Source organism: Schistocerca piceifrons, chromosome 9, assembly GCF_021461385.2.
Source record: "Schistocerca piceifrons isolate TAMUIC-IGC-003096 chromosome 9, iqSchPice1.1, whole genome shotgun sequence".
Taxonomy (NCBI): Eukaryota; Metazoa; Arthropoda; class Insecta; order Orthoptera; family Acrididae; genus Schistocerca; species Schistocerca piceifrons.
In genome coordinates, this window is record NC_060146.1 from 130,238,785 (window position 1) to 130,264,935 (window position 26,151).

A 26,151-nucleotide genomic window follows, 5' to 3' on the forward strand; every position below is an offset into this window, starting at 1 on the left:
TATCACAGATAAAAGGTGAGATTCAATACGTCTTAGGAACATCGACTGTATATGACTAGCGTTTGCTCGATTCATTTTTTATTTCGCTCTTGTCATTCGGAGTGCTCAAAATAAATCAGATACCAAATATATTTAATTTCTTTATAGCAACTTTTATGTAATGGCAATGAAAGGTTTTCCTCAATTCAACATCATTTTACAGCAACTTGGCCAAAAACATTATCTTTTCAACAATAAGATGAAAGATTGAACTTACAATGGTGAAAAGCTTAGATATTATATAGCTACATTAATTAGATGGAGGTAGTAGTAAAAAAGATAGTACTGTCTGCATGCATAGGAAAAGCAGATGTGAGATACACTAACCTGGATATTCCGGTTCCGATTCATTGTCCGTTACCCGTGGCTGCGCCGAAAAATCTGAAATTTCAAGTTGCAGCGTAGGGGCAGTAGTGCAGAAAGAAACACAAACACAAAACATAAAACATATATAAATAAAAATACCACAAACCTCAGCAAAATAATTGAAAGGTAGACTACATGCACCCTAAAAGAAATAAACGATATAGAAGGAACCAAGTACCACCATGCATAATACACACGCAGCTCTTCTGCTGAGACTAACAGCGAATATTTGAGAATAGGCACACTAAATTAGCAGTTTGTACTGACCTGCAGAAAACTGTCTCCAACAAAACCAGTAAATATATCTCATGTTGAATTCTGTAAATCCGAATGATTTACCTCAAGGTCTATATCAGTGCAGGTAACACACACCAGGCACATTGTGCCATAAACAGTCTAAATCTAAATACAGGGTGTCCGTAAAGTCCCACTATCATTTCAAGAAACCATAACTTGGAAATTCAAAAAATAGAAAGTCCAGGATGGAAAAAAACAACAATTTGAAAAGAATAGATTGCTATGCCAGAATTCTGAATAATCTTAGATGTTGGGCCATTCAAACCAGATATGTTTCTACAAAGAAACTGCAATATGCAATATTTCTTAAATAAATTACTTTGTTAACTTTCCATGACAAACTTTTTTCTGAAATTACATCTGAACTATTCTTCACTGATATTTAATGAGTAAAATATGAACATAGGCTTTCGCAGCCACTGTCACATTCAAAAAAAAATTTCTGTGTTTGTAACTGCATTGTCAATGTTTATAAAACTACCGACAGTAAACAAAACACCCTGAACTAGGTACCTTGCAACAGGGACCAAAAGTTGATAGTTTTATATACATTGACAATGCGGTCACAAACCCAGAAAAATTTTATTGAAAGCAAAATATGAGTTTATGAAATATCTAACAAGCTTTGCAACTGAAGACTTCATATCTTTAAGCTGTGAGAGGTGACAGCAGTTTTCAGTATATCCTAAGATCATGTTAAAAGACTGTTATTGATCATATAATTGCAAATCAAACACAGGAGACTGACAACTTCCATAAAATATCTAAGGTGTGCATCCAGAGCAATACGTGAAATGAAAATGTACAACTAGTTTTACGAAAGACAAATATCTGGCAGTTTTATGGGGAAAAAATCTTGTGATAATGTAATTCCACCACAGAGGAAGTACATGATAAAATCATATGTTGACTGATTCTTAGACCATTCATTAGACTGGAACACTAAAGGTGAGATGATTATTGGAGATACAAAGAAGAGCTGCGTGTTTAATCATTTATTTCTTTAACTGACTTCAAATTGAGACAAAAATCATCCAAGTCTAGTAGTAGGTGCTAAACGAGGCACAATGCATCGAGGACAGGCTTACTGTTAAAATCATAAAAGAGCAGTTTTCAAGAAGAATGAGGCACCATGTAACTGTCTCACTTGAACTTCAAGAAAAAGCCAGTTCAAATTTTTCAACCTATCGACTCAACACCTTCAGAAAGGCCCCAAGTTTCCAATATCTCATGAAGACATACTTAGAAAATTTAGACAATTTTTTTTCATAGTGATTTCTATGGATACCCATCAACTCCTCTATATACCACCACACCACTCCCCTTTGAACAATGACAAAACAACTGCCACAACGGCTTGCACCTATCCTCCCTCCCCCCCCCCCCCCCCCCCCCCCGCCCCATATTCAATCCATGTATGGAATGGGAATACACATTACACAGTATAATAAAAATCACCCACTGCTATGCACTTTACTGATATATTCAGTACAGACTCTGATGGCACTCAGCAACTTCTACTTTACTGACTGACCAGACACTTACCCCACAGTCTCAGTCTCTTATGTTACATCACAGACTTTCATAACTGATTAAATTAAAAGGAAATAAATATGTCTACTCAACAGTTTATTCCAGTTTTTTCAGCTAGATCTTAACTTCAGCAAAAAATTCTAGTTTAAATTTTCAACTGAATACACAACAAAATCTTTCAAATAGTTTGTACACATCTGCTTTCAAGCATCTGAACAGATCAGATGAATGAATCAATTTCCAGAAATACGAAGAATGCTTCGTTTACATGTTTTAAAGTTTAAACATAAAACTTAAATTTTTATGCCATTTAACAACTACATTCATGTTTGTTAATGAATTTAAACAGTGCAACGTTTTCAATGGACTCTTTATTACTGCAAAAAAATTATGAAAGATCTTATTCATCTTAACTGTTACAAGAAATTCCACGGATTATCCATCAGCAATGATTATTATTAACACAATCCCCATCACCAACAGCTGAACAGTCAGCTGTGCTCATCAGAACACATTATTAAAAACTTTGCATCAAAAGTTTAAAAGCTTTATTGCCAAGGGATACACCACTATAAATGGGCACTTGTATTGTGGGATCAATGTTCGCATTCCTGTGCTGTAGATGCCTATCAGCTGGGAATGGAACCAGTGTATGACAGTCTCCAGCTCTATGTTATTGCAAAAATGCTAACATGAAAACAGGGAGGTGCAAGAAAAGATGGAAATCTCATTCGGTCCACACACCTGATGGATTTTGATCAGTGCTGTGTTTTGTGCATTAAAAAACTTTAGCACAGTGTGAAATTTGCTGTTGGTGGGAGAAATAATAATAGTTACCATTTTCACCCACTGCTGCAGCTCTACTGATAACACTCAAGACATTTCCTGTCATCAAACAATTGTTATGTCATAGCTGTCACGAATGCACTATATTTCTGGCTAAATATGTTTACTTTTCTAAAAGAATTAGAGAAATTTAATTTCTGAAAGACCTCCTTGTACCATAAAAAAAAGGTAATAGAGCTTTAGTATTCTGGTAAGTAGAACTAAGTTCTGTTGCTGCTAAAAACTAAAGGTTTTTCCAGCATGTTCTCCTCTTTATCCACTGCCTGATTCTTGGTTTTAACTGACAATGCCCTGTTAATCTGCCAGGTGGAACATCCATTTCCTGAACACTGCCTAAAGAGCTTGCCCACCCAAAGACAATCTACCGAGATCCGAGACAGTGAGAGCTCTGTGTACACGTGTTTTAAGCACACTCATAGTTTGCAACGAGTGATGACAGCTTGTCGCCTGCAAATACATATCAGTAAGAGTGGGATTACGGTAAACTGAATGCCACAAAGAGCTTTCATACTTTTGTATACCCAAGACTACCAAGAAAGGCAGACAACCATCTTTCTCTATTTCCGCAGTGAACCAAATGATGTTACGAATGGAGTTGAGGTGGTGACGAAACTCCATCAATTTACCTTCTCCGTAAGGCCACACTATGGAAGTATCATCCACATATCTCCAAAATACAGCTGGTTTAAATGCAGCTGATTCAGGCCCTCTCTCCTCAAGACAACTCACATCACCCTGCAACTGCACCTATATTCAATCAAGAATAGCACAGATCATCACACTATAGCCCGAGCCCTCCAAAAATCCACCAACTGTGCCTACATTCAATCACTACAATGGCACATATCATCATGCTCTGAGCTGAGTCCTATAAAAATCACAATCAGACTGTCCTTAAAAAGTTTGACAACCAAGGTGGTGCCATCTGTCTGTCCAAAATATTCTTGGTTGAACGTAAAATAGGTTGAGGATAGAGTGTGCTGAAATAAAGCAGTGATGTCCACCTGAAACTTTCTGCCAATTAGTTCCAAAGAATCTCCAAAAGGGACCTTTATAAAAAAGGATACCGCCTCACAGCTAGCAAAACGGTCGGATCTGCTCGGATGGAGAGCCCTCTGTCTATTGATAGAGTCAGCTGAGTTATGGATGTGATGTGAGCATTTGCAATATTGGAGTGCGTACATAATGTTTAGCCAAACATCTCGCTTCTTTGCAGAAACCATCAGTGGACAAATGCCAAGTTCCGCAATTACACTAGTGAGGGCATTACTGCCAGGAAGTGCAGTCCATCTGTCAACTGAATTCTGACACCTGCTGGGATACTTGCAGTGTGCTACATATTGTAGAACTGAGCAAGTCTTCGTAAGTCTTCAATGGCTCACCTGAAGATAAATGGGTAGGCACCCAGCTGAAATATCGTGGGATATATTGAATGACAACAAGCTGCAAGACCGGTTTTCCTTAGAACATTCAATTCACTGTGAAAACTTTTAAATTCACAATTTATCGCAGTCTTGACTGATAACCAAATGTTATCACTTTACAATTACAGTTGTATGATTGACTATGACAGTTTTAGCAGTAGAGCCAGTACAGTCAATGTTTAACAGAAACAAAAGTAGCAATGGGCAAGTCCAAAGGATGTGCAACAGGGCCATTAATTGATACAGTATAAATAAATGATTTATGAAAGAGTGACAACAGCATTAACAGTGTGTTCACAGGCAGCTGATAAAGTAATGTGTCTCAACTGTTGGTGATGGCCACTCTATTTACCTGCACAAATGTCCTATTTGAAACCTTTTCTTTTCTGTTCTGTTCTGTTCATCATGAATCACTACATTTTCTATGGCTAAAGCTAGTGCAGATGTTAAAGCAGTGCATATTTCTCTACAGGGCTGTGTAAAGCCATGTCACAAGTTCAGTAGTGCACAGTACTATGATTATTGTGGTAAGAGAGCTCAGCTAACTAACTATATAGCAGGAGGCGTAAATATGCATCAACTATTTGACTTAGTTAATACCTACCACATTTTACAGCACATGGATTCTACATCACTGGTAGTCCAAACTAAAAGTCACACACAGTCTTAAACCTAGAAACACATCAAACTCAACATTCCAAGGCAGGAACACACTATCCCGTCTCTGTCTTAATCACAAGAGACCTTCCCTCCACCTCCTGCATTTTGCCTTCTGGCAATTTATCAGATATATGCATTTCACCAAGTATGGCCAGAGGACTCCAATTTGTTAAGAACAAGAGATCACACCAAGATTAATCCAACAAACAAAAATATGCTGTCAACACTGTTAGTTCACAGAGGGCACACAACACCCAAAGTCATGCTTTCAGTCTGCCCCATTTTTTTTTGTGAAAATACAACTATGGGCCAAAGAGATTTAGAAAAGGTGCAGATGCAAGTAAAAAAATCATTAGCAAAGAAAATTATGGAATTTATACTGCCTGAAAAAGCCATTTTCTTAGTCTTGCTTTAATATTGTGCATTAAATCCTGTCCTTGTTTTCTGCTATGAATGTTTCAATTTATTCTACTATATCACAGCACATTTCACACCAATCCTTGTTGGGAGGACTGTGGCAATGAAAAAATCCACTTCTTTACTTTTACAAGGCATCATTTCATTTCACATCAGGAAGCACGAGAAAAGAATTCAAATCAAAATTCAAGCTGTACTTACACTGCCTTTCCTTCATGGATTCCACCTCACAGTGGTTATTTCATGAGATGTTTGCCTGTATCAGGAAATGTTCGTCTCATTTCGTATTTCCACTCAGATCCATTAATTCCTTTACAACTACGTAAACCGCACTCTTAATAGAGACATATGTATGTTTTCATTACAACAAAGTTATTAGTTCTTTTATGCTCTTCTGTTCTGCATGAAAAATTCATTGTTGGAAATATTAAGCTGATGTCAAAAAAATATGATAAAAAAATAGAATATGTGTGTGTGTGTGTGTGTAACATTCTGCCTTTTTGTGATCATCTGATGTTGCTGAAGATGCAGCACCACAGTTGAGAACTATTTCCTGTTGCAGATTTGATACACTGCAGCTTCAATCAAATCAATAGTTTTTGGTCAACTGATATTGCATTTATGATCAACATTTATGCCCTTACAGTTCTTATTTAAGTATTTCAATCTTGCACAGGACCAAATTAGTAGTTACTACTCTGGCACCCCAGCTTGGTAAAGCTGAAAGATCACCAGAAGGAACGGACTTTAATGATGTCTGCTATGTGGAACTGCTGCAATCTGCAAACACTGCTGTCGCTGCAGTGAGCAATGTCTCAATGACACGCCCGCCACGCTCGTCTGTCAACACTCGAGCAGCCCTTAAAGCAAGCATCTTGGCAGTCATTCGTGATTTCTCTATGCTGTTGTATTAATATTGCTACACATCACTCTCTTGGTTCCAAATTCACTGCATCTCGGGTTTTGATCTTGGTAACTTGTTGGGCTTGTTATTCTGTCATGCCATCTCTGTTGTTTGTCACACTCCAGTAGCAGTTGCCCATTTGTTTACCCTGTGGCAACTCACTCTGATGCATACCCAGTACTGTAATTACACTTTCACAAATATTTATGATTTTCAAATTTTTTTCCTGGCCAACAAGCATCTTTTCTCCAATCTTTACACAACACAGTTCTTTGTAACTTTCAAATTGTATCTCTGTATCAATATGTATCTCTGTTTCACAGTAACAGACTGTTACAGTGTATTTTTTGTGAGCAGTCCATGTTTTCTGAAAGCCTGCAACTGAGCCAGTGTTGAAGTACTGCACCTATTAAATTTTCATATGTGTAGATGTTCCAGCAATTCATTGCCATTTTCAAGTGATGTTGAATTTTATGAAGTACTGGATGTGAACACACACGCGCGCGCGCCACACACACACACACACACACACACACACACACACACACAAAATGTTAACAACCTACAACATCACTTGAAAATGGGAATAAATTTCTGAAATGCATCATGGTACACACTGGTTAAACAAATATGTGACTAAACACTTATTTTGACTATCCTAATGGAATGAGAAAAGGTGACAATATTGCATTAGTGACACACCAAGCCACTCTCCACACACGAACTGAAATGCCCAGTGGCCACATCAGCACATGCTAATGTAGAGAGCGCTCTTTCATAGACCTGCAATGTCCGACTCTTGTTCCATCCCCTGGTTACCTAGAGGAATCTCCGGAACATGAGGTTGTATCTCCGCAGGTTTCAGCGGCGTCGCCAGTGGAGTTGAAGGCCCATTCACCAACACTGTACCAATGTAATTCAGCAGTTTCTGGGCGCGGTTCTTTGACGGACGGAAGCGGAAGAGTTGTGGGTGGTCGTCGATGAAGTTTGTGTCGACAGTACCATTTAGGAACTTCTGATTTTCCAGTACGTTCAGCAGGAACGGTATGTTTGTCTGCAACATACAGAGTTTCATTATGGCAGCCTGAAGGTAGCTGAAAAATATCTGTTCCCAAATATAAATGTTAAGCAACAGGGCAATTTTTTGTTTTTAATTATGGTTTAGCTTATGGTCAAACTGCAGAAAATGTTATATACATTAAACTGAAAATAATGGACATAAAACAAATATGCAAAAATGACAACAAACTAGCAAAAAATTACAGCAACTGAACAACCAGACACTATTAACTGAACAGCTCCATCATAGTTCTACATCCAAGGGCCTTAACCATGTAAAAGCCTTTGGAGAAGCCTTTTATAAAGTTGCTCCAGTATTCTTGAAATCATCTTTTAGGACATTCACAGATAATGTAGTCTAATGATTGCTCCATTTTGCATGTCACACTGAGGGCTGTGTGTGGTCCCTTTTATAAATGAGTTTTTTGTATCTTGCATGCCTCGTTCTGATGCATTTGAGTCAACTCCTGAGTTTTCTTACTAGCTGCACTCCTGCAAGTGGTACAGCTAGGTCAATATGTTGAATTAGTTTAATTACCTGTTGGCTTTTCTCAGTTCTTCAGCAGGTGTTTGATAATGAACCTTAAGGTGAGCCACTTGTGCTGGTGAATGTCAGGAAAATCATTAAACAAATGTCAGCCAAAGAACCAGAGACAGTAGTCAACAAGCAATATGTCAACAAGTGGCTATGAAAGTCTCAAAATTCTGCATTGTTGGATTAGATGTCTCGAAAATACTTAAATTGCAAGGAGCAGATTAGTGGAGACTGCTGACATCCCACACAGGTTTCTATATCTAAGCCATGTATGGGGAAGGTGAGAAGCAACTCTGCTGATCGGAGAGTTTCTAGGAGTTGAGCCACTGTACACATTGCTACATCCATGGTCCACTGCCTGTTGTCCTCCATGATCTAGTGATGCTATATAATACATGACATGACGCCAGGGAACCAGTTTTGACTTTAGCACACAGTGAAACCTCGGCATCAGGAGTGACATTTTAATTTATTACCTCTTTCTTACACATTTTGCAGACAGGATCTTCACATACCACTGAACGTACCTGTAAATTTTATCATTGTATGAGAGGAGGAGGAGGAGGATGAGGAGGAGATTAGCATTTAACATCCTGCCAATAGAGATGCCATAGAGATGGAGCAGAAGCTCAAATTAGGGAAGGATGGGGAAAGAAATCAGATGTGTCCTTTCAAAGGAACCATCACGGCATTTGCCTGAAACGATATAGGGAAATAACAGAAAACCTGAATCGGGATGGCAGGACTCACATCGGAGCCGTCGTCCTACCGAATGTGAGTCCAGTGTGCTAACAACTGTGCCAGCTTGCTCGGTCACTGTATGACACATAGTTTAGGAGATACGATGTCATAAACATTTAGATGCAGGAAAAAATAGCTCAGAACAGTAACTTATTTGTAAAGTAATCAGATAATTGGAGCTGTTTTATACATGGGAGTCTGAGTCTTTAAAGAACTGAGTTACTGGTTAGTAATAGTTGAAATGTGACCATATTTTGGATGTAGAAAAATATGGTATATGGTACAAACTTATTAATCTATTGGCAACAGAGACCATTTTCAGCCTGAAGAGTAACGGTGGCAGGAAATATATCGTGCAGATAACACACGATAAATATAATGCTTTCCTCAAAACATTTGTCATGCTCTTTGAAAGGTGCTTTTGATTGGGACACTTAAAATGGAGTACTGGCACTAACAGGCAACCAAGAAAGCTCACTAATACAAGGTTATCATGTAGAACAAAGTGGGAATTGCATCAAGACATTAAGGATAGGAACAACTGAACTGCAGTAGTCCATTACAAACAGTATTGCAAGGTGCTTAAAATGTCATTTGAAAGCCAAAAGGCAGGTGGTATGATATATTAAAACTATATGGTCAGTCATTAATGAAATGTCTTGCCAACAACACAAGTTTGAGGATGTGAAGTCAAGCGGTGGCAGTTAAATAATGTTGTCAATATTTAGTAAAGACATTTTTGTTACTGGTTAAGTCAGATGTATGTACAATATTTAACAATCACTTTATGAATATAACAAGTGAACTGAATAAGAACTTTGTTTCTACAGGGAATCATATAACACTCTTAGAAAATGACTTTCCAAGCTCCAATCAGAAATACACCTTTGATACTGGCAACGGAGACATTGAGTTAATAATTAAATTACAAAGGTTAAGGACTCTCATGGATATGCTGAGGTATCTAGCAGGATACTACTAAATCATTGTGCTTTTGTTAGCCTAGTACTTATAATGAGCAAGGAGACCACAAAGCAATCAGATTTTTTTTAAGTAGTGAAATTTGGAACTCATTGTGCCCAAGCAGTTCATTGCAACTTTCAAAAATTCTCGACAAAATTGACTTTGAAGTTTTCTGAGTGTCCTCAATACCCTATGGCATAGCACAGTTGTGTTTTCCAACGGTTGCACGTTGGTGTGGTAGAATGCCCGGGTTAAATTTGTGGCAGTTTTAAAATTTCAAGCAAAGGTGCAAATTCCATGAACATTTCCATGAAGTGTAAAATACATAAGAATGAAAAAAATTAATGTGTATTTTTAATTTAAAATATCTTTATAAAAAGATCAATAATTAAGAATTCACATTTGCAAAGAAAACTGGATTTTTGGGGCAATCCAATGTAATTAAAAATAAGAAGTCATGTGTTTTTCATAAAACTGACAGTTATATATCTGTTAATTTACATTTATTTGATGAATTTTTATGTAGATGTTGTAGGTATTCCAACAGGAAAAAGGGAGGCGGAGAGGGGAGCATACTCAGAAATTCTGACCTACTCCTAAAAATAAGCTCTTACCTTGACTCCTCGCACACGGAATTCTCTCAGAGCTCTGTTCATTTTAGCTGAAGATGACTGCAGGTCATGGGCATGCGAGATGACTTTCACAAGGAGGGAATCGTAGTAAGGTGAAATGATGGCTCCGGCAAAGGCAGACGCCCCATCCAGACGAATGCCCATACCTTCTCCACTCCGGAACACCTGGTTGCAAGCAAAGTTAACTTGACATTCTTTTCATGGTAAACAAGGAATTAAATCAGCCTCCAATATAATTTTGCTAGTTCAAGCTAGTTAGTGCCGGCAGCCTGAGCTGATGTGCCACATGTTCCTAGTAATGGAGCTATTTTTGTGTAACCAATGAGGACAGACGAGCACCAGGTATAAACAGATCACGCTAGGAGGCAAAAATCTTTCAGACACACCAAATGTGCTCTAATTTATGATCTTCACTGACCTATTCAAGAAGGCTTTTTTTAACTGCACACTTTGCTTGAAGACTGGAAGATAAGAGAGGATACATGCACTTACAAAAGATACACACACATTAGGATCAGCTTGGATATGGATTTAAGTCCTTTCTGAGAGATATAAGGCAGAAGATTCTGTTGAACAGCACAGATGGACAAAATGTATCATCCAACTGGGGTGCTGTTGCTATGGAGTCCCACAGGGCTCCGTGCTTGGAATTTCCATTCCTCACCTTTAACAACAACTGACCAACGCATAGAGCTCGTGCAAAGTTACTTGCCCCCATGTGCAGAAAAGCACTCTCATTCTCAGCACTGGGCAAGTCCATTCCTCTGTTCCCATAGAGTGACTACCTCAGTTTGCTTTCGGTTCCATCACATTATGAATGGAACATTCTCTGCCCACTATGGTACACTGTGGGAATGAAAGTGTGCGCATACACGTTGCTCCACAACTTCTCTTAAATGATTTTAAATTGATTTTCAAGCAACTCGAAGCCTCATTTGTCAATTTCATGATTAAATGCCAATTATATTGTTAATTGTCATAGCTATGGTTAAATTTCTACATTAAGTAAGATACTGCAAGAAATTCGAATAGTTTACAATAAAAAATAGGGGTCCTATGACTTTGCATTTGGTACATGAAACATCATACATTGCTGCAGGCAAATGGATGTAACATACTGAATTTTTCTTTAAACCTGAGACAAGATCTCTATCTCCAATCTCGAGAAAATGGATTGTACATAACGCATTCACCTTTGATGGTATGTGCAAATGATACCGTGGAAGTGAAATATTCATAATGTCCATCATATGTGATCAATGGTTCAAGACACCAAAATGAATCTTTGGCAAATGAAACATGCAACGCAAAGAATATTTTGCCACATAGCTAACCTGTAAAGTTTTCTTATCTACTATGATATACGAGTGATTACAGATTTTTTCAATGAAATAATGTAATTATTTTAAGGCCCATCGACAGCTGGTGCAATGAGGTTAGTATGGGTTTGTAACAACATACATGAAGGAGTCTTACTTATTTTGTATAAGCTACTGACCGTACTTGTCTGCAATTGTTTGATTAACAGTACTCTGCTTCAAGATTCTGTCGCAACCGCAAAAAAAATTTCAATGTAGTTCAGGTGTTTGAGCTTTCATGGGTAGTTGATACTCACAGTAGTTAGGTTTTGACCCCTTGATTCTTCAGTAGTACTTAACCTTAGTTATATTCTGGGAGAACCAGCCACAGGCAACAAAACTTTTCCAATGGTCTAAAGTGTGTCACGCGCAGAGTTAATGTACTTATGTGGAAACTTCTTTAGAAAACCAGGAATTGTGTCAATAAGCAAATAAGTATACTAATTGGTGTTTTTGATTTGCAAAAAACAGTTTCTGTACAATTTGGCAGCTTTTGTGTGTGCGCGCACATGGGGGTGTGTACGTGTGGGTATGGTGCACACGTGGGAACTGGCGCATGTGCATAGGTGCGTGCTAGCGTGTGCAGGTGGAGTTTACGGGTGCTCAACGGCTAGGTCATCAGCATCATTACACTTATTAAAACAAATGAATGTGGCTAAAATCTCAAATTGTTGCACACTCATGCACTCAAATCGACCACACAATCACTATCTCACATGCTCTAAAAGAACAGAAAGAGTAAAAGTCGCTATAGATGAAGTTAAAATGACAAGGGAGGTAAAAGAAAGGCATGGGCAAATATCACTGGCTGACTAGTTACAAAAAATAGGTGAGCTAGTTACCCTATTAATGCATCAAAACCATCTCCCTAAAATCTTGGGAAAAATGCTGGATGATTCACAAAACTTTAAAATTTTAACCAGGTTCGTTTGAACATAATTTGAAAGATACATCAGCAAATGTGCTGCAGTCCAATGTTTGGAATATAAAACACGATCCAGTAAAATGTGACCCGACCCACAGTGTTCTGTAGCCACATGCACCACACACTCGAGGGTCCTCTCACCAGAGCAAGAAGTCCTGCATCATAAGACTGTGGCCTATGCAAAGATGGCTAAGGAGGACCTCGTCCAGTCAATGTGGATGGGAGGAGGTATGCCACAGCCGTATTGTGGGCTTTACTAGATGGAGCTTATTGTCTGTCACTTCCAGCCAATCACCATCCCATTGGCACAAGAATCTCAAGCTCAATACCGAGATTATAGCAAGCAGAGGGATGACACACTGAAATACATGAAAATCACCTCCTTAGCTGCTGGATCTGCCCCTACATTCCCCACACTTCGCATATGCCCTGGTAGCCAGCAGAAAGACACCTCCTTCCCCAGTCATCGTAGCTGGAGGAGGGCATATTCTGCACTACTTTATCTGCTTGGTATAAACATTTCAGAGCATGAAGGGCACTCAGAGAATCTGAACAGACAAGAAATTTAGCACCGGAAGAACGTCTCGTCTGCTCCAGTACCCTCTAAATCTGTAGTTCAGAGTGACAGATGGTTAAATCCCGGATTTGTGGTCGTGCTTGGTCAACACTCCAGCACACACTAAATGTGAATCCCAAGTGACACTGTGGCTTGTGGACGGTCAGAGAATGGTATTCCAGAGGCGGACGAGTAACAGTATGGTATGCGAGCGAAGTCGGAGCTGCGAGGAACTTACGTGTCTGACGCACCATGAGGAGCTGCCGCCGGATGGTAAGCGGCATTTCCCCAGCCTCAGCAGAGAAACTGAGTATGGGACTCTGTCCTATAAGCACCCATTACCATGCAAATCCCCTCATGGTGGACAGCACCAATGACCTTCAAATAAGGTGGCCTCACTGATCCCTATAAAACTGGAGCAAATGTAGCCTGACCTCTCCCGAAGGTCGGCTTTCAGGTCTCTTAAGTGTGGCAACCATGACAATTTGGAGTCAAAAATGAGGCCCAGAAACCTCACTGAGTCTCTAAAATGTAGGATGGTGCCCCTCATAAGCAAGTCAGGTCCCTTATCTGCAGAAAACTGACATCCCACCTTTGCAGCCCATTCCTCCAACCGCCACAATGTAAGTTGCAATGGGCGGATCACTGCTGCAACAATGGAGGAGGAACAGAAAACAGCAGAGTCTGTCCACAAATATGAAGCACTGCACAGGACAACTCATTGCAGATGTAGTACTGTTTATGGCTATCTTGGCAATTTTCTCAGAAAAACAGTAAAACAAGGACATAGCTTGGCCTAAAATGTGTCCAGAAGAACGTTAAAATGGTGCAGAAAGATGTGCAACACACCAGCATGAAAGAATTCAAATGCTCTCCCTTTCAAATCTTAAATCTACTGTCAACAAATCAACAAAATTTAAACAACTTCTCAAGCAGTTTGTAGTGGTAAAATCAATCTATATGTTATTTCAATATATAAATGAATAGGAATTACATGCTTAAACTGTCATAATTCACATTTCTGACTTTCTGCCTGATATATGTTTGTGTTTTTACTCTACATCTTAAAAGTCTACGAACATTTAACTGAAAACAACTCTACGACAAATAACATTCTGTACAATTTCTTTATCATCTGATAAAATGTGGTCTTTACTAAGTTTATGATCTGTTTGTCTTTAGTGTAAAATGTGTGATGGGCAAACAAAATGTTGTTCATGGAAAATTATACCTACTCATGAACTTTTATCATTTGTGACAGCATGTAAGGCTTTTCTTCCATCTACACAAAAGGATAATGGGAGAATGAAAATCAAGATTTTGTTAAATGAGTTTATCAAATTTACACGGTTGTTATATGTCTAAATACATCTCTGAACCATCGTCATATTTTACTTGCCTCAATACGCCCCGTGTCGGGTTGGAAGTTCTTGGCAGGGTCCTCCGTGGTCACACGGCACTGGATTGCGCAGCCCTGGGGGTGAATCTTATCCTGAGACATTCCCAGCTCTGGAAGAGTCATCCCTTCAGCAATACGGATTTGCGACTGGACAAGGTCAATTCTGGGAAAATGGATATTTGTCAGTAATTAAATAGCATGAGGAACATTTTTTGATAATTATTTGATATTAATTGTAATGTATATGAGAAACCATAAGCAAAAATATCCAAGAAACATCTTCTCAATTGCAGATGTACAATGGGTAGCACATAAAATCACTTTTAAAAAAACTAAATTTCGAAGTAGTTTTAGAGCTTTCATTATTATTCTGGCTGCAGTGAAACTTTGTCCTTTTAAATGTGTGTGTGTTTTACCAACCATTAATATGCGAAAGAGTGGTACATTATCACATTTATTTTGTCATATTTGTTACTGGAAGGAGCAGTTCAGTGTGTACTTGTCAGTACATCTTAACCATGTAAAAACTGATTGAAGGTCAGCCTAATGAGCAGTGTAGGGATGGCAGGAGACAAAAGTCCTGTCTGGGGGGGTGTGCAGGTACTAGATGGTGTCCAGACTAGACTGCCAGGTACAGTGTTGGAAGGTGGGGTGTGGGCTGGAAAAATGATAGGAGCAGGAAAAGGAGAGGAGAGGAGCAGGAAAGGGCAAAGGACAGGCAAGTGCAGTGGCAGCAGGTGGCACTAAATGAGGATGAGGGGATGTGAAAAGGGAGGAAGCGATAGGACAGAGGGGGCAGAACCTGTCTGTTACGGGCTGTGGGGACAGTAGGTTACCATAGGTTGAGGCCAGGATAACTTCATGAGCAGAGAATGTGTTTTAAGGAAAACTCTGATGTTCACAGTTCAGAAAAGCTGGTGGTGTAAGGGAGGATCCAGATTGACCAGGTTGTGAAGCAGCCATTGAAATCAAGCATGTTATGTTCAGCTGCATGACTTGCCACAGGCTGGTTACTTCGCTCTTGGCCGCAGTTTGGTGGTGGTCATTCATCCTGGTGGACAGCTGGTTCGTATTCATGCTGACATAAAAAGCTGTCCAATAGTTGCGACAAAGCTGGTATAGGACATGGCTGCTTTCACAGGTGGCCCGGCCTCTGATGGGGGAAGATAAACCTGTGACAGGACTGTAATAGGACGTGCTAGGTGGGTGGATTGGACAGTCTTGCACCTGGGTCTTCCACAGGTATATAATCCCTGCAACAATGGGTTGGAAATCGGACTGTCATAGGGATGGATTAGGATGTTGTTGAGGTTGGGTGGGCAATGGAACACGACTTTGTCTTTAGGAGGGTTGTCAAGGATCTCGGGTAGCATGTCCCTCATTTCACGGCATGACAAATAGACAAAGCCATAATGAAGAATGTGGTTCAGTTGTTACAGTCTGCAGTGGTATTTGGTGATGAATGGAGCAGTTCTTTGTAGCATGTTCTTGTGGGTGGGAGGAGGATTGGTTGTGTGTGTGGATATGGCACGGGGAATCAGTACAAGGGCTAGGTCCAGGGGTAGTGACCACTTGTGGAGGCCTTTGTGAGACTTTCAGCATACTGGGCTAGGGAGCTCTTGTCATTGTAGATATGGTGTCTACACATGGCCAGGTTGTATGGGAGGGATGGCAGCTGTCAAAATGTAGGTAACTATTTGGGTTGGTGGGTTTCACATGGACAGAAGTGTGAATGTAACCATCAGAGAGCAACCAGTCAACATCACCGAAGTTGGCATGCTGGGCTGAAGAGGCCCAGATGAAGCAGATGGGAGGGGAATGTGTGTGTGTGTGTGTGTGTGTGTGTGTGTGTGTGTGTGTGTGTGTGTTTTCTTTTCTGAAGAAGGCTGTTTGCCAGTCCTAGGTATTCCTGTATGGGAAATTATTGTATCAAACAAACTAATATTAGTATAAATGAGCAATAAAAGTACTGATAATCCACTTTTTACTGCCGAGTTGTTCTATTTGTCTCAGAATATTTCTAGAAATGCCTTTTTCTGGCAAGCATGTTATTATTGCATTTTGATATGGTGTCATCATGCTCTACACTCTAGACTATATGAGGAAATGGACTGAGCCATGCTGTGGCTCGCATTGGTGCTGTTGTAGGTTTCTGTCCTCTGTTGGAGGCCAGACTGTATCGTTTAGTTGACATGATAGCAGTTGTTTGTATTCTCCTTGTGTTGACTGGCAACATTTGGTTTCACAAGCATTGCCTGTCCATTAGTGGCAGCAGTGGCATTATCGATATGTACTAACTGTGGCCCTATCTTTGGGGTGACTTCATTCTTCTTCCAGGTCGTGTTCATGAGCAGTTCGGTTGGGGACTCTGGAGGAGCCAAGAGGGCAGTGCGAGAACACGCCGGGACTGCTGGCGGCATGCATGCACTGTTGGACGGAAGGGCTGTGGTCGCGAGGGTACACGACCTAGTCGTCAACCGGATCCAACAAGCTTTTAAGTTGAGTGGATTTTTAACCTAGCAGTGAAACCTCCACCATTGTGAGATCTTGTGACTCTCCAGTGACTTGGGTTCGTGTTGCTGCTCACAGTGCCGCCAAGACGAAGGGCAGCGAGTGGAGTGCTTGGGGAAGACTGATCTAATTAGCTTTCCTCAACTTCTTGTTACTCACTGCTGCATTCTGTGTGTTACTATTTGTTTAAGTTCAACCAGCAGTATTTTTCCTGCCTGGTGGGCGCTAAGGCCTGTAGGTTAGTGTAGGTAACGACAGCGTACGTTTCGTCGCCTTGCCGCTGCTGTCCGGTAAGGCGTGTACTTTTGACAAGTTTCCTTGATTTGTAGGTCGGTTGGTGTTTCTTCTACTCTGGCAATAGTTGTTCCTTTCTCCTTTTGGATGTTCTAAACACAGCATTCTGAGGACATAGTTCTGACCGCCAGTTCCAGCTTTGGCATGGTGTTCCATCGTTACATTGGTTATCGGATGTTAGGTAGCTTCAGCAAATTATCAATGGTCATTTGTTAGACTGCCACTAGTCCGAGTTTCCATCTTGTGAAGTGACTACAACTCTTGCCTCCCTTTCTCATCGCTCGCGAAAATGTTTTTGGCCTGACCTACTGAGAGGTCGATTCCTGGAGCACCGACTGTGACTAGCCCTTGTGTTTTATTATTGTGATATTATTTTATTATTGTATTACCAAGTCTCCATTATTTGTCTCGCCTGTTTGGTGATCAGTTGCCTGTCTTTTAAATTAACTTTTGCTACTGCCTTGTGTTTGACAGTATGTTTGTTAAATTTTTTTTAATAATTGCCATTCTTGGCGTTAAAGGCCTTAAGCCGTGACTGTTGCTACTTGTCTTAAAATTCTAATGTGGCAATTTTATTTTAACAGTTAACCTTAAGACCTTGGTGATTTGTTTTCAATATTTTAATAACTGTAGTTTGTAAGTTGCAACAAGTTAAACAACTCTTAATTTATTGCCTTTAAGGCCTTTAGCTGTGAAACAATTCTTAATTATTGCCATTATTTTAATTTGTTGTTGATTTTAAATAAATTGTGTGTGATTAAAGAAAAGCCAACCAATAGTAACTGATTACGGCCCCATCCACAATCATAACCGAATCTTACCTTCCTTGACCACCAGGTTTCATGGATTCATCGACAATCATAGCAAACACATGTACTTCAAAACATTGAAACAAAATCAAAGCATTTTGTTCTAAAGTTAATGCTGATTACAGTTGATTTATATGAAATGTTACATTATATTATATTTTCAGCAGCTGTACTGAAAGCTTATGGAAATGTGCAAGCTTTTAGCACAATTTTCTTCTTCTTCTTCTTCTTCTTCTTCTTCTTCAGAAGGTTTGAAGGGAAAGGAACGAGGAAGATGAACTGGCGAGGTTTAGGAAATTGGGAGAGTTATGGAACAGTCACCCAGAATCCTGGGTCAGGGGAGACTTACCCTGACCCAGGGTTCTGGGCATCTTTTCCTTAACTATCTCTGTTTCCAAAATCCCACCAGCCCTTTTCCTCCATTTCTCTTCCTTTCCCTTCCTTTCAAACCTTATGCCAGGAGGAGGAGCCTCTGGTTCTTAAAGCTTGGATATTTCCATAACCCAAACAGGTGTTTCTCTTGCTGCCACTTGGGAGTAGATTTTTTAAATTTAAAAAATTTTTTTAAATCTATGCACTCATACTTTCAAAAATTGATTACTTCAGTACAACTGGATATTTATAATGAGCAGTTGACAATTATTCACCAGTTACCAAATTAATATTCTAAAAGACAAGTGAATTAATCAAAATCACAGTTATTTAAAATTCAAGCAGATCTTGACAACGTATCTTCTGTGGTACTGCAGAAAGATTTCCTTGTTGAAACCACTGTCTTTCACTTGCTTGCATTATATTTTATGCCATACTCTTGTGAAGCTTCTCCCAACACATGTAATTATTTCTGTACTTCATCCTTCATGTACTCCCCCCCCCCCCCCCCAAAAAAAATCAAACCTGTTATGTCACCTCCTAATGCCCACCCGGCCCCCAGTTCTGACCACACGCTTGCTTAGTGTGTGCAGCCATTGCCATGGATGCAGCATTGGCAATGGCTGTAATGCGGACATGTGAACTAGTATGCCTCCACAGCACAAACCAGCTCCTGCCAGCAGTAGTGCAAAAGGAAAGCCATGCTCCCAGAAACCAACTAACACAAGCTGTCACAAGCGCTAAATGACATTTGTACCAGGAGCTCTTCAAGACATCCGGAGTCCTATGTCCCAGCACAGCCCAAGCATTCTGTGCATCATCAAATGCTAAGATAAACTTTTGCAAACATTGTTTGGTTCTCTCTCTAGCTCATCGATTGGAATGTCTGTATTCACGTGCTATGTAACCTGGACTGTCTACGCCCCTCAACAGCTATTTATATTTCTGTGTACAGTGTTATGCATTTGATATGTACCTGGTTCACTGTGCCCTGCTTCTTGACTGCAGAGCCTGCCTTTTGGATTAGTATGCTTCACAAACTGCCAGCAAACACTGTAGCTGTCATCCTGCATCCGATTTCTCTGGCCACTTGTGCCATCGTTTAATCCATCGACACTATGAAAACTAACAGATAGTACACTTCCTTGTTTCATATCACTTCTCTGCTCCCAGTACTCCCCTCTTCTATCTTATACAGTACGAACACAACTTTACATTTCCCTGCAGCAAATCTTTGTCCCACTGGCATAACAATAAGCACAACATATAATGCAGGTTAAAATATGACAAACAAAAAATGATCACCTTTCAGAACATTCTGTAAGATTAACAACTTTGCTTACAGCTGTACCATTACAAGAACTCAAAATAACTTACCCAGTAATCTCCTCCGTAACCGTGTGCTCTACTTGAAGCCTGGCATTCACCTCAATGAAGTAGAAATTGCCTTGTTCATCCAGTAGGTACTCAACAGTACCAGCATTCTCATAGCCAACATGTTTTGCCAAATTCACAGCCTGAGTGGTCATCCTATCCCGAACCTGCAATAAGTAAGATATACCATCCATTATGTCATATAAAACTTCGGATCTCACTCAAACTCCCAAACGCTAAATTAGGCAACAGGATATGGCTTATAACATGTTTCTAAATTGGTATGTTGTAATGGGAATGACATGGAGCACACTGCCATTAGTACTGAAGCTCTCTGAATCCAAATGATGTGATTCTGCTTTGCCTTATCTTAAAATAATAATAAACTGTCGAAAACCTGAGGAACTGCAGCTGAAGATGTTTGTGGGGTAAACAATATATCTTGCCACTATAGGATATGAAATCCTAAACCTAGTCTGATCATAACAGCACTAACAAATATGTTGTTTGGACCTAATCACTTTTCAACCTACAGTACAACCAAAATGTATTTAATAAGAAAACAAATGAGAAGCAGTTTTATAAATTCCCCCAGATAGTGAAGCACATTAAAGTACATGCTACCACAACTCACGGATGCATGCTGGTCCTGGATTAACAATAGGGACCAGTATGTCAGCCACTGTGGATGTGGTTTTCAGGCAGTCTAGGTGAATATCGGGCTGGTTCCAAAGTCCTGCCTCATTTACACAATTTGCAAATACTGTGATGAACATCGTAACATTGACCAAGTGATTTACACTAATGCACACAGAATGTACAAGGGTCACGCCAAAAGAAATGCACACTTTTTTTTAAAAAAAATCCATCTTTTATTCTACATGTTTGAAAGTTTTACAGTGTGTAGATACATCCTTTAGGAACAATATTTTCATTTCTCCACATAATTTCCATCCCTCTCAACTGCCTTACACCATCTTGGAACCAGCGCCTGTATACCTGCACGGAAAAATTCTGGACCAACCTGTTTGAGTCACTGTTTGGCAGCGTGCACAAGGGATTTATCATCTTCAAACCTTGTTCCACGAAGAGAGTCCTTCAGTTTCCCAAAGAGATGATAGTCACATGGAGCCAGGTTAGGACTGTAAGGTGTGTGTTTCAGTGTTGTCCATCCTAGCTTTGTAATTGCTTCCATGGTTTTTTGACTGACATGTGGCCGTGCATTGTTGTGCAACAGCAAAACATCCTGCTTTTGCCGATGTGGTCGAACACAACTCAGTTGAGCTTGAAGTTTCTTCAGCGTCATCACATATGCATCAGAATTTATGGTGGTTCCACTTGGCATGATGTCTACAAGCAAGAGTCCTTTGGAATTGAAAAACACCGTAGCCATAACTTTTCCAGGAGGTGTGGTTTTGAATTTTTTTTCTTGGGTGAATTTGCATGATGCCACTCCATTGATTGCCTCTTTGTCCCTAGTGAAAAATGATGGAGCCATGTTCCATCACCTGCAACAATTCTTCCAAGAAATTCATCTCCACCATTCTCGTACTGTTCCAAAAGTTCGTTGCATACTGTTTTTCTTGTTTCTTTGTGAGCCACTGTCAACATCCTGGGAACCCACCCGGCACTAACATTTTTTAACACCAACACTTCTAGTTTTCTGCAAACACTTCCCTCCCCTATCCCAACATAGCATGACAATTCGTTCTTTGTGATGGGTCTGTCAGCAGTCACCAATTCGTTAACACTCTGCACATTGTCTGGAGTGTGTGCAGTACAAGGCCTGCCGCTGCAAGGACAATCCTCAATATTGCTGTGACCACTTTCATCACATAACCTGCTTGCCCACTGACTAACTGTACTGTGATCGATGGCAGCATCTCAATACACCTTTTTCACCCTCTTGTGGATGTTTCACATTGTCTCGTTTTCACAGCACAGGAATTCTATGACAGCACATTGCTTCTGACGAACATCAAGCGTAGCAGCCATCTTGAAGACATGCTGTGACAGCGCCACTCACGGGAACAAGTTGAACTAAGTTTGAAAACAAGTAGGAAGGACCTACACACTGTAAAACTTTCACACATGCAGAATGAAAACTGTATTTTTATAAAAATAGTGTGCATTCCTTTTGGAGTGACCGTCGTACATTCCTCCCCTCGGGGGAGGGGGCTGGAGGACTGCATGAGTAGCTTTAAGGCTGCTTTCACACTGGCGGCTTCATCAAAATGATTCAGTTGCATGGTTCAATCACTGCAATGTGTGACTATCACACGTTTGATCCACGTGGTTGAATTGTCAGGTATGTGACTGAACCATGTGGCAGAATCTCTGTGTCAACAGGTCCATGTGCTTGTGCGAGCCAATTATGAAATGGATGATGATGATGAAGTGTTGTTTTAACTTTGTTATTGAGAAGAAAAAGATGCCACAGACGTCAACAGCAGTACTAGACTCACCCTATGTTAACTGCCTGAGAGACATGGACATTTATCTTGCAATTTATTTGGAAGTGAAAGAAAATTGCAAAATTCTTTAACTATTTCAGAATGTCTATGATAGGTTGTTGAGTGTACACCACTACACAGAGTACATTTTTGGGATCCTATCCGGCAAAAGGAGAATATTGCATTGCCTTTTAATAGTGAAGGAAGATTTGTGCAGTAATAATTAGAGCGTGTGACATTCTACATAACTCTGTTCATTAAAGAGATGGATTCAAGCTAGATGAAACTTAAGAAATAATTGGTTTATACGGGAACACTCCTATACATAGCCGTCATTCTGCGAGTGTACGACATAACTTTGGGGAGTACTTTGTTAGCATTAAGGGTGCCGTTCATCGGCAAACAGACAAGATATAAAACACATTCTAATAAGTAACAAAAAAAAAAATAATATACAAGGTTAGGCGAAATTCACACACTGACTTCACAGCGTGACTCCTCACATGCCAGCAATAAAAGAATGCGTCACAAAATTGCATCCAGCGAGTACATCTGACTGGAAAAGGAGCTTAAAGTGTTGCAATCTGGCAACACTGTAACCACATGTATGGTAACTAGCTCTGTCAGCACATATTAGTTGTGCTGTACAGTTGGTGCAGTGGATAGAGTTTTGGGCACTAATTTCATTCTGACATTTCATTTTGTAATATACACTATTTCTTAGGTCACATGTATCCTAAATTTACAATATTTTGCAAAGCTGAACATAAATACGTGGTTAGACAAATAAGAAACAGGCAGTTGAAACTAATATCTTGTCATAGGACAGAATAACTACAAAACAATATCAATTTTGAGAAGCTAAAGATGATAGCACAGTATAATAACACAACATCTATTTATCATTTATATTATACGTAACACGAGCACTCAGAGTCGCACATTAGCAACCAGTGACAATAATGATGTCCATATTAATGACTGCATGACCTTCACAACAGACTATGTTGTCCGCAGAACAACAGACGCTCTAAGCGACCTCCCTGCATGTCCAAACATTGTGCAACCCACCAGGTCATACAGCTCTGCACCCTTCGCAACAAAGCTGCATCCACAGTAAAAAGCGCAGCACGAACACGCGCTGCCTATGCTTCCACATTCATCGGCAGAGTAGAGTACGCGTACTCCTTCAGGTGTTCCCACAGGAAGAAATCCTGGGGATTTAGGTCAGGCAAATGCGGTGGCCATACAACTGGACATCCACGTCTGAGCCATTTCCCTGGAAATGTTCTGTCCAAATACTGTTGCACATTAATTCCAGAGTGTGGAGGTGCACCATCATGTTGGAACCCTATCCTCTGATGAACATATAGTGGAACATCCTTCTACGCATCAGGCAGATAGTTTGAGAGGATTGCACGATACCTTACGTGCAGTCAACCGGTCAGGCAACATGTAGGGTCCCAAACATCTGTTGTCCAATATTCCGGCTGAGACGTTGATACCAAAGCTAACTTGATACCCACGGTCGTGGGAGACTTGCAAGTTAACCTCACACAATGGTGGGCATTGTGCATGTTGAAGACACCCTCATGAGCGAATGCTGCTTCATCCTACTATATTATGGTCTTCACGAAGTCACCATTGTCTTCCTGTTTTTGTTGGAACCATTCACAGAATTGCATCCGCTGATGATGATCTGCAGGATGCAAGTGCTGGAAAAACATTTTTATCTGGACGGTGTCAATGAAGATATCTAACAGCATAGTCATGAGCGGCAACACCAGCACGGTTATCAGATGCACCAAGGACCGGAAGCATATCCACATATTCAATCATTTGTGTATGCTATACATCTGCCAAAACGGTTTAGAGGTTTACAATGAGAAAACTCAATACATGTATGCATGTGCATTGGAGCCTGGCACAGGCGCGTTATTCCACTCGCAACTAGTCCCTGTCTGGTGGGCAGCACATACAATATAAACACGCTGTCAGTCCTGTGCGCTGTTCCACCTAAAGCACATTACCCCTCTGACAAATATTGTTCTGCACAATTCATCCAAACACCGCTAATTGTGAAATGTTCAGTTTCAAATTAAACTGCTTCCCTAAAGGTAACAGACTATGTTTCCACAATCCCATCAACAGAATAATAATAATAATAATAATAATAATAATAATAATGCATTGAGATACATATTAAACAGCATGCAGTTACCAGACTCAATGTTGAAAGGCATAATTAGTGGGACCATGGTGATAACACATACAAATAGTAACCGAGTTTGGACATCATCCACAAAGCACGTTGTTAGTCCTACTGGTAATGTAAGGCCCTAACAAAATGTAATGGACTTGAATGAGGCAAGAATAATAGATGGTACTAATCTATGAGGCCACTGGAGGTGGTTTCACATCTAGTAGATGAAGTGGTGTGAATAAATCCACGCCCATGAAGTGGAAAGGGCTTCTTTCAAAGCTGACCAATCTTCAATTTCTATGAGTGTAATATGTAAACGCAAATGTTTTTTTAGAGGATCCGCTGTAATCACTGTTGACAATTAAGATGCCAAATACCATACCACCTGGACTACATTTACCAAATAAAAAACATATGCCCCAACCCACGATCGAACCCTTAACCTTCTGCATGCTAACCTATAACTCTATCCACTGCACCAACTGTACAGCACTAGTAATATGTGCTGACAGAGGTAGTTACTATATATGTGGTTAAATTGTTGCCACATTGCCACTCTTTAATGTTCTTTTTCTGCCGGATGTACTCGCTGGACAAAATTTTGTGGAAGACTTTTTTTTTATCGCTGGCATGTGAAGAGCAACGCTGCGAAGCCCAAGTGTGCAAATTTTGCTTCACCCTGTGTACCACAACCACTTTTCTCTGATACAACTTTATTTTTGAAGTTGGGAACAAACGTTTCACACACCACCTCCCAAGCATTATGTTTTTGATGTTACTGCCATGTCCTCATTTCCTGAATCCCAAATTAGAAGACGACATTCTACCTCAATGGCAAGTTATTTTTGCAGCAGAAAAGAGCACTTAACACTTTAAAATGACACACGAAATGCACACGATTCAACGATAACAAATTGCTAACAAATGACGAATGTAGCACAACCATGTACGACGGAAACTGTTTACCCCCTCCCTCGGTAACTATGCTGTTAGATTGCCACGGGTGAAAGGATTAAATGCGGCTGAATTGCCATGTCCAGGGACTATCGGATGCACTGCAGGTTGTGTGGTCAAACCAACAGTGTGTATGCCCTTACAGGAACTGTGAGTTAAATGAATGAATCTGCCACACGGGTGAGTGGCGTGACCAAATCATCAGTGTGCAAGCAGTCTAAATGTCTTTGAGAGTGCTGGCATTATCAAAATATAGCCTATATGCAGGTGTGGTTGGTTCTCCATGTTATTGGCGAAGTACCGTAACAGTATGCTGGATGAGCCAAGACGAGAGGTACAAGCTTCGAGAGGTGGTGATACGGAACAAAAAATTTCAAACGACCGTACGGCCCTTTCTTAACAGTATCTTACACAAAGCTCTTTGAAAATCACAGGCATCAATTGTGCTGAAAGTACATAGGAAGTCGTGTTGGCAAAGGAATATCCTCCATGTATTGTGGTAACATATTTTGAAGGAAATCAAGATA

At 40.2% G+C, this 26,151-nt stretch overlaps 1 protein-coding gene across 6 annotated transcripts in view; it reads right to left on the reverse strand.

The window, feature by feature from the left end:
* The window catches only part of LOC124717211 (pyruvate carboxylase, mitochondrial), a 371,895-nt gene that overhangs the window by 50,211 nt on the left and 295,533 nt on the right, over positions 1 to 26,151 (reverse strand). For 3 of the 6 annotated variants that reach the window (XM_047243993.1, XM_047243992.1, XM_047243994.1), the window contains 5 exons: positions 20,018 to 20,181; positions 14,655 to 14,817; positions 10,399 to 10,581; positions 7,270 to 7,540; positions 367 to 420 (listed from right to left, as the gene is read on the reverse strand). In XM_047243993.1, the coding sequence (XP_047099949.1) occupies positions 367 to 420; positions 7,270 to 7,540; positions 10,399 to 10,581; positions 14,655 to 14,817; positions 20,018 to 20,181 (835 nt within the window). The remainder of the gene's footprint in view (positions 1 to 366; positions 421 to 7,269; positions 7,541 to 10,398; positions 10,582 to 14,654; positions 14,818 to 20,017; positions 20,182 to 26,151) is intronic. The other 3 variants (XM_047243995.1, XM_047243997.1, XM_047243998.1) reach the window with 3 other exon arrangements.